The sequence below is a fragment of the Brassica napus genome, chromosome A3, assembly GCF_020379485.1.
Source record: "Brassica napus cultivar Da-Ae chromosome A3, Da-Ae, whole genome shotgun sequence".
Taxonomy (NCBI): Eukaryota; Viridiplantae; Streptophyta; class Magnoliopsida; order Brassicales; family Brassicaceae; genus Brassica; species Brassica napus.
The window spans coordinates 13,645,827-13,658,214 of record NC_063436.1 but is presented as its reverse complement, the minus strand read 5'-3'; the positions used below and the strand labels follow the sequence as shown (position 1 = coordinate 13,658,214).

The 12,388-nt window shown below is 35.2% G+C and overlaps 2 protein-coding genes across 5 annotated transcripts; one reads left to right on the top strand and one right to left on the bottom strand.

Annotated features, from left to right (window-relative positions):
- The first annotated feature begins 1,528 nt into the window (after positions 1–1,528).
- Positions 1,529–2,728, top strand: LOC125607157. Its single transcript, XM_048776988.1, has 2 exons — positions 1,529–1,777; positions 2,525–2,728. Exons 1-2 carry the CDS (start codon positions 1,529–1,531, stop codon positions 2,726–2,728), a joined length of 453 nt encoding a protein of 150 aa, XP_048632945.1.
- Positions 2,729–2,910: 182 nt separating this feature from the next.
- LOC106438763 (protein OSCA1) lies at positions 2,911–7,728 on the bottom strand. 4 transcript variants are annotated; one of them, XM_013880036.3, is made up of 12 exons: positions 7,480–7,728; positions 6,674–7,011; positions 6,080–6,238; positions 5,859–5,994; positions 5,686–5,787; positions 5,476–5,598; positions 5,306–5,386; positions 4,898–5,238; positions 4,586–4,831; positions 4,033–4,357; positions 3,472–3,705; positions 2,911–3,388 (listed from the first exon to the last, which is right to left on the bottom strand). In XM_013880036.3, exons 2-12 carry the CDS (start codon positions 6,970–6,972, stop codon positions 3,128–3,130), a joined length of 2,307 nt encoding a protein of 768 aa, XP_013735490.2. In that variant the 5' UTR covers positions 6,973–7,011; positions 7,480–7,728; the 3' UTR covers positions 2,911–3,127. The 4 variants fall into 4 exon arrangements, with proteins under 4 accessions (XP_013735490.2, XP_013735491.2, XP_022571888.2 ...); XM_013880037.3 differs by having other exon boundaries at positions 6,674–7,014; positions 7,480–7,717; XM_022716167.2 differs by lacking the exon at positions 7,480–7,728 and adding an exon at positions 7,271–7,379.
- Between the last annotated feature and the right edge of the window lie 4,660 nt (positions 7,729–12,388).

Genomic DNA, 12,388 nt, shown 5'->3' with positions numbered 1-12,388 from the left:
AATAAATATAAAATCAGTTAGGCAAGAACATTGGATATCCATTTAGGTACGGATTGTTTTTTTTCGGGTATCGTTTTTTTTTTTGAAATTAGGCTCCACTTGAATATTATAAATTTATGTATGGGTTTTGAGTTGGGTTCTTCTTGGTCAGGATGAGTTTGGTTCTGATATATAAGAACCTAAAAATATCTAAATAATTAACAAATATATCTTGGATATTTGTACCAAAAATAACCATATCACCCGATTTGGTCATGATATTTTGAGTACGATTAGTTATATTACGACTCATCTAAATAAATATTAATGTATAAAAATGTAATAACCACTGCATGGATACGCAGATCAATTTTTAGTGTGAATTAAAAGCATATACAGGAAAAAAACAAACATAATGAAGTCTTCATCTTTCTTTTACATGGGAAACGTTCCATTTCCGAAACAAAACAAGTTACGATGTTAGAATTTATTGTGTTTCATTGACGCTCTTTCTTTATCGTTTTATACCTATATCATTAAATGAATTTTCAGATTCACGAGAAACTGGGAATCTCAACAGCCGGTCGCATTACTTGTTAATTCAGAGTTTAGTCTCTATAAATAGTCCCCTCGATACTTCTTTTCTGTTATAACAGAAAGTTCAAGAAGTAAAAGAAGATAGAATGTGGTGGATGAACGTTTTCAGGTTCATTAGCCTTGCTGCTAATGTTGTCTATGCTGTTGTAGGCTTGATTATGATCTTCCTCTAGTCTATCAAATCTTCAACGATGTAGAACAATATTATCTCTATTATTAAATAAGTTCAACTTCTCTGCTTAGTTGTTGTTTGTTTTCTTTAAGATATCAAAGAGGTAGATCCATATTGCCTCTATTATTTAAGTAAAATCAGTATCTTATTTTGCAGTGTCTTTCTGTAAGTCTTTATATTTTTGCTAATTGCGGTACAATGGAAAAAACAAAACAAGCAAATGCCCACTTTTGCTTCTCGCCGTCTTCCTCAATTTACTTCTATGGTATGAGGCATTGAGCCTTTGCTCTTAATTCTCTAAAACTTCCATCTTGTTTTGTATATTTTTACTACTCTAAAAGAACCAACTCAGAAGCTACTCTTTAGATTTTGATAGATGCTTCTCAGTCAAGCAATGAATATACAACGAAACGAAAATATATGGAAAAATAAAGAAAGTTGACAAAAAAATATATATATGGAAAAATAAAAAAAAATAAAGCAATTTTTCCTCTCTCTTAATAAAAACAATTTATAGTTATGAAATCAGAAACACAATATATGGAAAACTATAGAAAGATCTAGAATGATAACTAAATAATGAAATATACCATAGTAGTTTGTTAATAACTAATAGTATACACTAATTAAGGTCTCTCGTATATATGTACCTAGTAGTTTTCAATTAGGATGTATCTTATTCTCATCACCTACACACAAAAAGACCCCCAAGTTTCATCCTAATTTTTATCTTCGCCGTGGTAATCTTTTTCAGACGTTCACATCGCTCATATTGACACCATGGCTGCTACAGAAGGACAACACGTCATGGCTCTCGTTAGCAAACGTCTGCGTACCCACCGTAAGAAATACAACCGAATCACTGAGATGGAAGAGTCTATTTCTCAGGGTAAAACACTCGACAAGGAGCAAAAAGAAACCATCCTCTCTAAGCCAATCGTCACTGCCCTAATCCAAGAGCTCGAAAAGCTCCGCCTTCCTCTTCCTTCCGCCGCCGTTTCAGAAGAGATCATCAGCCTCGCTGCCTATGTTGCACGGAAGCTTCATCGGACGTCCGGTTCCCGCTTCGGAACCGGAATCAGAATCGGAACCTTGTGGAAGCTTGCGGAATCTCGCTTCCAAAACGCTTCTAAAATATTATTTTTAAAAACACGTTGGAAGCTTACGATTCCGTTTTGGAATCACGCTTATGTTTTTAAAAAATTGCAATATATATCAATCAAATATAAAACCATAGTTTTTAATCTATATTAAATAAAAAAAAATAGTAATGGATATAGAATTAGAAATCTACAAATATTAAAACTAATATTATAAATTATCTTTATGCATTGAGATATTTTATTAAAGATATAACACATATTGAAATATATTGTGTCAATTATTTATGAAGTATTGAAAATAATTAATATAATAAACTTCATTTATGTGTATTTTACAGTTTTAATATAAAATCATTTCAAAGTTATTATAAATGAATAAATGCTTTATTTCAAATTTAAATCATATAATTTTTAGTCCTATTTTTTTTAAAATCTTATATATATATATATATATAATATTTTTTATATATGGATATACGCTTCCAAATATTTTAAAAAATCTCGATTCTGCGCTTCCTTACGTTTCCGCTTCCACGTATCCGCTTCTGTTTCCATGTAACATAGCTCCCTGCTAAGAAAAACAAAAAGCAAAAGGTATTCACTTATTTTCTCTAAGGGTTTTAGCCACACATCGTACCATAATAAACCTAAACCTAATCTTCCTTCTTCATAGGCACGTAAGGAGGTGCCGCCTGAGGAGAAAGACGTGACTTCCAAGACAGACATGGAGGATTGCAAGGTCTCTGATGAGGTTTCGAAAGACGATATATCTCCTTGTAGCGAAAGCTCTCAAGACGTTACACCATCGCCACCTTCTACAAGTAGTGGAAAGGCACGACGTAAAAAGAAGTCTAAGATACCTCAGACCACGAACTGATTGTGTCTCCAACTTCTGTCCGTAGCAGAAGTCTATACAAAGACAATAACTGGAGTTGCTTTGGTCACAAGTTCCCTTTAGCTTTCTTTTACAAGGAAGGATGACTTTTTGAGTTGACTTTCTTTCTGCTATTTTGGTTCATTTATATTTGCAACATGGAATTTCTTATTCACCAAACTATATATTCTCAATAAAAACGATATATTCTAAAAAAGCCTTGGAAGTTTTGATTATACAACATGAAAAAACACATCAACGTCCAGCAAACACAAACCTATTGCAAGCAATGACCAAACGTTCTCTATGTACATATAAAAGTAGGCTTATATGTACTACATATGTGACATTATATTCATACAATTTTGGTATGCATGTGGTGTTTATACAAACAATCCTTGACTAGACTTCTTTCCCGTTAATGACGGCCAAAGACGGTGAAGACTCGCCGCTGATCCTGCTTGGAGCAGGAGTGTTCCTCCGCGACTGGCGCTTCGTTGGCACTATGATGACTTCACCCTCCAACTTCCCAAGCACACTGTCATCATCATCATCATTACCACCGCCTTTGAAAACAGGATGAATATAAGCTTCTTGCAGGTAGCCTTTCAGGTTCAGGTTCGGCTCTTTTGCTCTTTCCAACGTATCTTTCATCATAGCTTCCTGTAAGAATGAGATTTTACAAAAAACAGTGACCAAACCGGACCAAACCAAACCATAGTAGATATGTTACAAAGAAACCTGACCTGCAAGGGGTAACGGACAAAGGCGGGCTCATAACGGCCTTTACAGAAGCGGTGGAAACCGATTGTAATCACGGGAAGAGCGATGATAAATGGCGCAGCTAAAGCAGCACGCTTTGTAACCAACAAACCCATCAGAAGCAACTGAGATATGACCAATGCCGTTATAATCCGTCCATGAACATCTGGCCAAAACGCAGCCGCACTCTCATACTCTTGATTATACACATTTATGATCTGAAAATCAATAAAACAGAATAAAATGTTACGAAGTTACATTTAAAATCAGCAAAGAAGAAACTACTACTCTCTCCGTTTCAATATGTATGATGTTTTAGGAGATTTTTGTTGTTTCATAATATAAGATGATTTCACATATCTAGGTAACTTTAACTTTCTGAAAACTTATATATCCGATTGTGTTTTTATTATTTTCATTTATAGTTAAGTAAATTGCTTTTAAATTATATTTTCAAGGACTGTTTTTAGAAAATGTAAATTTCTTAATATATGTGTATTGAATCAAACATCATATATTATGTGACAGAGGGAGTATTGTTTTACCTGATGACGGTACACAATGTAAGCAAGTGCAAAAAAGACTAAGATAAAAGGAAGAAGCATTGGTGTCACAGGAGCGTAGACAAGACCGAGAAGGAAGTAAAGCTGTATCTGAGGCTCTCCTGTGTTGAAACCAATGCTTCCCGGGTCCATTGCTTCCTCTCTGTCTTTCTCTGTTTTCACCAAGAAAGCGTTTTTCAAATGGTATATAATGAGAGGCTTCAACATGAGAATCTCTCCTGCAATTCCTGCCCACCCATCAACCATTATGTATGTGATAAAGAAGGTTGCTTTCATCGGTATCGCCACGCCAATGGTCTGAGGAATCCTGCAAAAATTGAGACAGTCTTTAGAGAAGAAGCACAAGAAAGAATGAAATTATTTTTTAAAAAATGTGTCAATGTTCCCCATTTATTGACCAACGGGACGAAACTAATATTACATGATGTAGTTTCAGGCCTAAGGGATTACAGGTTTCAGCCCTGAACCTCCTGGTATTAAAAAAAAAAAGAAAAGAATGAAACTTCATCAAGAGAGGGAGAGAGGAGATGCATACTGATTTGGAGACTGGTTGAGGAAAGAGTTGAGCTGCTCAAACGCAGCTCCAGCGATAACATTGGCAAGAAAGACGTTCACAAAGTTGAATATGTAATATCTAGAAGCTGAACGTCTTTCCAACAGTGAAATCGCTGTAAAGCCTTCAAACTTAGACATGGTCATCAGTATGGATGGCAGAAAGATGAGGAAAAGCTTCAGTACAAGACCAGATAGCAACCCTGTTATCACCGATTTAACGAAGCCACTGCAAAGACAAATGTCATGTAAGAACGAGAACAATGTCTGGAGAGAACAATGAGAGATAACTCACTGTTCGATAATGACACTCAAGAAGGGAGCAACTTTCTCAATGCCCTCAATGGTAGCAAGAGATTGTACAAATGCAATAGGGATGATGAAGAAGAAGGTAAGGAAGAAGAAGGCTACACTCATAGCCAATCTTCTTATAGTCAAAGAAACATATGGCACTGCAAGGTTTGGCCAAAACACATCACGCGGCTCTGGGGCCCATTCGGTTAACCACTCTGTTGGGTTTCGTGTCTGTGTGGTCTGAGCGCAGACAGCAGCAGCCCAACGGGTCTTGAAAGAGACAAAAGATGCTGGCATGATTGACTTTTGATCTTTCACCACATTCTCTCTTTCTTCAGCAATCTATAAACAATGAAGATAAGAATAATAACACAAATGGTAAAACCAGAAGAGATCCCAAAGCTTATACCTCTTTAGATGTTTTATCTACTTCAGCCATGTAGTGTTCAATTGCGTCAACTTTTTGTCCGCACAAGCCGAGGCAACCAAGCTGTGTTTGTTAAAAGAGAAGATAGTTAAGTTATTACGTAAGTAACATAACAAAACATCCTAGTTATCAAGTTCAACACTTTTAAGTACCTTCACCATAGGTCTGATCTGAGAGTTGTTTCTAGAGTATTTGAGTTGATAGTAGTCAAGCCAATTCTGCAGCTTCTTCCTCTTATCAACCAAATCAGCGAGCTTGTTTGCATTGCATACCACCTTTATAATGATTCCAGAAAATAATTAAAGTAACAATAGAAATGGTTTAGTGAAAAAGGTCGAGTCATGTTATGAGAAACTTTGTACCTGATGTGTGAGGTAGTGGTCAGGGTGATTGACTAGGAAGAAATGCTCCACAAGCTCACTTACAGTTTCATCTGGGTCCGGAGGAACATTCCTAACAAGAACCTGTCAAAAATTTCATGACATTTAACACACAACACAATCAATGTTCTGACATTTTAAGAGATGAATCTTACAGTGAACTGGTCAGGACGACGAGCTTCTGAGGCAACAAACTGAAGCCTCATGTTAGCAATTATCTCATACTCCTTCATAAGCATATAACAAGTCCAGATTGTGAAGGCGTAAGCCATTACAATATGAGTGGCAAACCTGGAAAACAATATTTTTACTTTAAGTCCCAACATTTTAAAACATAAAAAAAAAAGGGAATTTGAGATGTTGTTTTCTAACAAACCTTTTTGAATACAATGGGATATTTGATACTGACAGTTTGTCAATATCACTTGCAGTTACATTCTTTAACTGCTTAGCCAACTCCAACGTGTGGTTAGTCCAATGGACAGGTACAAGCACTGCCCATGCAAGTATTGCTATTGGTGCAAAAATCTTAAGCCTGCAAAAATAATGTAACCATCAAAAAACAATATCCACTATCAAATGCCTCAAATCTTTTTTTTTTTAATTAAATATTACTAACAAACCCGAATCCGGAATAAATGATCCGATTACAACCCGATTTACACAAAAGCACCCGATTCAAACTATTTTCTAACTAGCTTCGTTCCACCCACTAAACCAACACGTTCCGCTAGCACGGATTTAAAATCCCGTTCTCTATCTTTCGACAGAACTACAAGAAGGTGAGATTCAACTCGTTTCCTCGGATGCTGACTATTAAATGACTCAAATCTAATAGATGCCATATAATCTTATAGATACTAAGTTTAGTATACAAAGACACAACGAGTCTGTTAAGCTCATTAGTCAATTGATGTTTTGACTCAACAAGGCTTTGCAAAGAATTTAAAAAGTCTGAATCTTTCTTTACCCAAGCAAGTAGATGCGGAGGTACACAACAGAGTCTAGACCCGCATGATCAATCAGCTCACGCTCAGGCATCTTAAGAGCTTCAGGCATCCAATGCAAGAACTTGAGGTATGCTCTCAAGTCCAAATTCAAAAACCCTCCACTTGCAGGGCTGCTTCTTAACCCCTTGAGGTACCATTTAGAGAAGTAAACTCGGTCGTTGAATGGCTGAAGCCTCAGGACAGCAAAGATTATGAAGAAAATGAATGCAGTGACGATGTTTATCCCTGCTGCTACACCAATATCTTTAAGTGTTGCCATGATTTGTTACTTTTGCTACTCCAAATCTCAGAATTTAACCTGCTATACACAAATTAAGAGTTGATTACTATTAAAATTCAATAAAAGTGCTTTGAAGTACAAGTCAGGTTATAAACAAGGGAAGCACATCAAAGATTGAACCTTTAGAGACTGTATCAAACTAGAAGCAACATAAGATTCCCCAAATTGGAAGTATTATACAGAAACATTAAAAATTAATTTTTAAAAGAAAATTGAGAACAAACCCACTTCTGATTATATTACAAAACATTTAAAAAAAACAGTTTTGAAGACAAACCCAGTTCTGATAACTGTGAAAGGATTGAACTTGACACGAGATCTCAAGCATAACAACAGACCCTTTGAATGTAAATCAAGTGAAAACCCATAAATGAAGTTACAAAAGCAAATTGAAACAAATCAAACCTTTACACAAACTTACTCTACAGAGATTTGGCGAAAATATTAAAATTATAAAAAAGGAAAGAGAAAGAGTGAGAGAGTAACCTAGAGATGGGGAGTGAGGAGAGGTAGTGAATGGATTGACTCGAGATTCATATGAAGTTAAAGCACTGGTGAAGTAACACGCACACCACGCGGAAAAGAGAGAGAGAGAGAGAGAGACAAAGATTATAATATATGAACCTAAATCATTGTTGTTTTCTGGATTTTGAGATATTTTCTTATTACTGTTTTGTTTGATTGTCAGTGGTAATGGAAAGGGATTCGACAGAGATTGAACGAACTGTAGTAAAGTTTTTGTCGGCAGTCAGAACTGTAACGACCAAAAAGACGAGAAGATTTTTCTTTTTAGATAGTCATAAAGATAAGGCAAAAAAAGGACTATTTTTATTCATTTTTTCAGTTTATCTAGTGTTAATATTTCAGGACCGTGTGGGTTTTAGAAGTTACGTTAAATTACAACTGGCCGACCAAAAAAAATATTACAACTGATCTGGGAAGAAAGAAACAAATGTTATCGGAAGATTTGTCTGTTTCTCATCTAAAATCCTCAGATCTTGACACTGAGGGATACTGCATACTGCATACTGCATACTGCATACTGCATACTGCATACCGACATGACTTTTTTTAAACGTGGTCCTAGATTAAATAAAATGATTGACAAGGAACATCTTTTTCTTATTTGTCGTGGATATAACAAGTGGTTTTATGCATTTTGATTATTTAAAGAACTAATTATATACTAACTATTTAACGCAGTTATATATCTACAGCTAGAGTTGAAACTTGAGAATGTCCGCCAATAGAAGGTTATGTGTAATATTATTTTGTTTTGCAGATAAGGATTTCAAATGTGTTTTTATTTATTTTACTATTTAAATTATAAATATATCTTACCTTTTACGATAATTCGGTCAGTTAGTTTTTTTTTGGCATCTTCGGTCAGTTCCGTTTAACGTAGTATAGCAGTTACAGATTTATGAATCAAAGTGACTTGAAATTTTATTACATGTTTAGTAGTACTATTAGACTATTAGTTCTCTTTCCTATCGGAATAATTTGATCAATTATTCGAAATAAATAAATTTATAGTATATAATTTATTACCTTTTTCAAAATTGTTTGTTCTTTTTCTGTATGTTATTTATTTCATTGCATTCTTCTCCCTTTCATTTTTATTATTCCTCTAAAAATCATCCAACGTATAATTTACAAAAAAAAATCATCTAACGTCGAACTGTATGAGAAAAGAGAATTCATCTGAAGAGTTAATGTAATTAATAGCTGTTGCCATGCTGTCAAGATCCTAAAGGCTAGTTGAACATGAAACTTCTGATTCACGTAGCACGCTCGAATAAGAGAATGAATCACACGCACCAACAGTATCGATGAAAGGAAGATAAAATCTGCATTTCACACGTGTGGTAAGACAACTTTTTAACTGTTTACCTTTTCGCACGTGCTGCGATGTGTTATAAAGAAATATCGATGAATCTAATGTTTCTTGACTTTGACCAACTTGCGTGATTGCCTAGGCTAAGATATCGACACGTGTGTCTGGATACATTAATAATATTTTTTATATGATCATGAGGCGACGTCGTGAAAGTGGGTAAGGTGAGGTGTTCCATCAAGAATCACTTAAATTACAAAATTAGAATAACGGAATAAAAGATAGCAGCCAAAGGAAAAAGATTATTTCCTGAAATGTCAAATCAGATTATACACCAAACTTTACCATAACCCACATCTTCTTGTGTAAAGATAGGTTAGAGAAACTTACTTTGTCAGATTGTTGCGTGTGTTGTTTTTGTTTTGTAATGTGTTGATTTTTTGAACATGGTCACTGATTTTGTTACTGTTTGCTATCGAACACACCAACTTTTAATGAGTATATTTTTACAATTAACCAAAAAATATGTAGACAATTAAGACCCGCTCTGATTTTTTTTGGTTAAATATTAAACCCAATATTAAATACCCACTCCAAAATTTTACATTAGAGTTCGAAGACACTAAAATTTTTAGTATAATATTTTTTAAATAAATAGGCTTTACATTTATTTAATAATATACATTCACAAAATACAAGAACAGAATAATAAGAGACATTTTTTTAGCTGAAAGAAACTTTCAAATTAATTAAATTCAGTTAAAGTTTTGATATTATAACGTATATTTAACATAGTTTGATTTTATATAAATATTAACCAAATAAAATTTGTTTGCCTTTTACGTCTAAATAGAAGATATTCAGCCATATGCTATAGATATCTTAATGTGTGAACCTAAGACATTCTCGTATATATAACTAGGATCGGCCCGCCCTACGGGTGGAATATTAGTTAATTTGATATTCACTAAATGCTCGAGTTGAAATTTGTTTTAAGATTCAAGAATTTGGTTATTTGTTATGTCTTACTTATTAGTATGCGGTGGTATAGTTGTTTTTTTATTATTCTTGCTTTGGTATTGTATCAAATTAACTAATTGTCCAACTCATAATTATAGATGTACAAATGTGGATTTGTGATAAAATTTGATGACAATACTGTTTTTTTAATTCTTATTCATAGTGGAGTGTGCATGTGTCAGAAAGAGGCATATAACAACTTTTATGTTTTTGTGTATGGATTTTAAATATATATTATTTTGTATAATGCATACTTGCTCTACAACATTTGCTTGTAGACTAAAAAAATTATTTTCTATATTTTAAAAAAAGAAAATATTTAGTCTAGAATATAACATGGACATATGTATTGAATATATATAGAAATTGAGTGTTATTTTAAAATGACATATATAGAGATTTTTCAATCATTACTTCACTGGCACAAAACATTTATAACTGTAAATATCTTCTTTTAAAAGCAAAACTAATAAAAGCTTGTACAGCAAATGTATTTTGATATATATTATATGCATCAAGTTATAAAGGTTGGAAACATTGCAAAACTGTTTGGAGCAAAGTTTTTAACTTCACGATCTTCATCTTGACGTCAGTTCAGTGTCAGCCCTGGCCACAAGCAGAAGAAACATGGGCTTCCAACTGACACGATAATAAGTATTTTCGCGGCCACATATTTATAAAAAGTGACTTTAGCCTAGTGGTTCTAAGAGTAATTACCAGTGCTAGAAGTGCTGGGTTCAGTTACCCTTAACTGCATTTATTTATTTTGGCCCTAAATATAAAATGGGATACGTGTCACTCCCAGAACGCACGAATTGATGACGTGGCTTGGCGAACATTTCTTTATATATATAGATAGATATGGCCAACTAGTAACACAGACACAGTATATGCCACTCAAATTTTCCTCATCTTCATCTAATAATATTTCTATCTAGGTATCTTTTTTTGGTAAAAAATGTTAAGATTTCATTACCAGATTTTAAGATTTTTACAGACTTGACAAAGATAACTAGTAGCAGACTTGCAAAATGAAACTAACAGAAACTCAAACCTAAAGAAACAAATGAAATGACTCAAGCACAAGCGCAGTACACAAAGGATACATCGGAGAGGAACCGTCATTTGCCACAGAATCGATCCGCAGTTATAGCGAGAGCTGGACCCGGTAGAGTTTGGCGTACCCGGTGACCAGTTCTTTATGATCGGGTTGTCAAAAACAGCTCGCTAAGCCCTCCCAGTCAGCGGACTTCATGGACCAACGCCTGCCACTCGAGACCAAAACCACACGTCCCAAACAGGTCGAGCTTTATTTGGAGAAGGAGAAACTATGAGCCGCCACATGCTATCGAACCTGCACCAGAAAGACAGAGCCCAATACTCCACCAGAAGGCGAAGTGGACCAGGACAGCCCTAGATCAGCCCTCAGTCCTTGTTGACTCCGCACGTGCCGCCACCAAAAAAGCTAGTCGTGGTTGACAAGACCGACTACTCGCCTCCTCGCACACGCCCCTACAACGGAGAACCCGTAACAGATCAAGTCGGCTTGGAAACGAAAGCAACACCATAGAAGCCCCTGTGAGAATGGTTAACCAGCCTAAGAAAGAACGCCATCGGGACCAACAAGACGACGGAAGAAACACCGCAGCTCCACCGTCTGAGGGACCCTAAGCGTCTTCAGCCAAGCGAACCAACCCACCCATATCGAGAAGATCAAACAGAGAGGAGGCAGAGGAAAGAGACAGAGCTCTCCACAGATCCAGATCTGACGCCAGATCTGAACCACTGCCATTCCGCTTGACCAAAGAAACCGCACATCCGCTCCTCCACTTCGCTTCTCCGAAGATCCGGGTCCGACGCGCCAGATCTACACCGTACGGTGGCGCTAGAACAGAGCATCGAGAAAGGAAACAGAGAGAAGGAGGGAGAGGAGAGGCGAAGAAGAAGGAAACGAAAGAGAGGGGGGGGCGACCGACTTTAACAGAAGAGAAGCACGCCGCCGGCCACCCAAACGGAAAGCTAGGGTTTTCGCCGAGAGTTTTTTCTATCTAGGCATCATCTTTTTCTATCTAGGCATCTTCTTCATCACTACTTAAAAACACCTTTCATAATGTCAAACACAAGTTTAATATGTTAGTAAATAAACTGGTTATATAATGCGTTTTTGCTAAAGAAATACTTCATTTCTATGTCAAATATTAATGTTTTAATTTGCACACATATTAATAAAAATTTAACGTACATTTTTATCTATTAATATTCAGTTTTGTTTACTTCCCAATAAAGTTATATTATTCATATTTTAGATTTTATTTTATGTAATTTTTTAAAAAGATATATTAATTAAAATTTTAAACATTACTTTTTTCTGTATACAGAATATATTGGTGGTTTACACAGAATCTCTTTGCTTTTATCAAACATTCTTTTCATGCAAAAAATAAAAATATTCGTTTCGTGCAAACGAAACTTTTCACTAAATAACACAATCCCTTAAGTATTTATTTGGACGTTTCTCGTAAAGGAAATTCTTTAAAA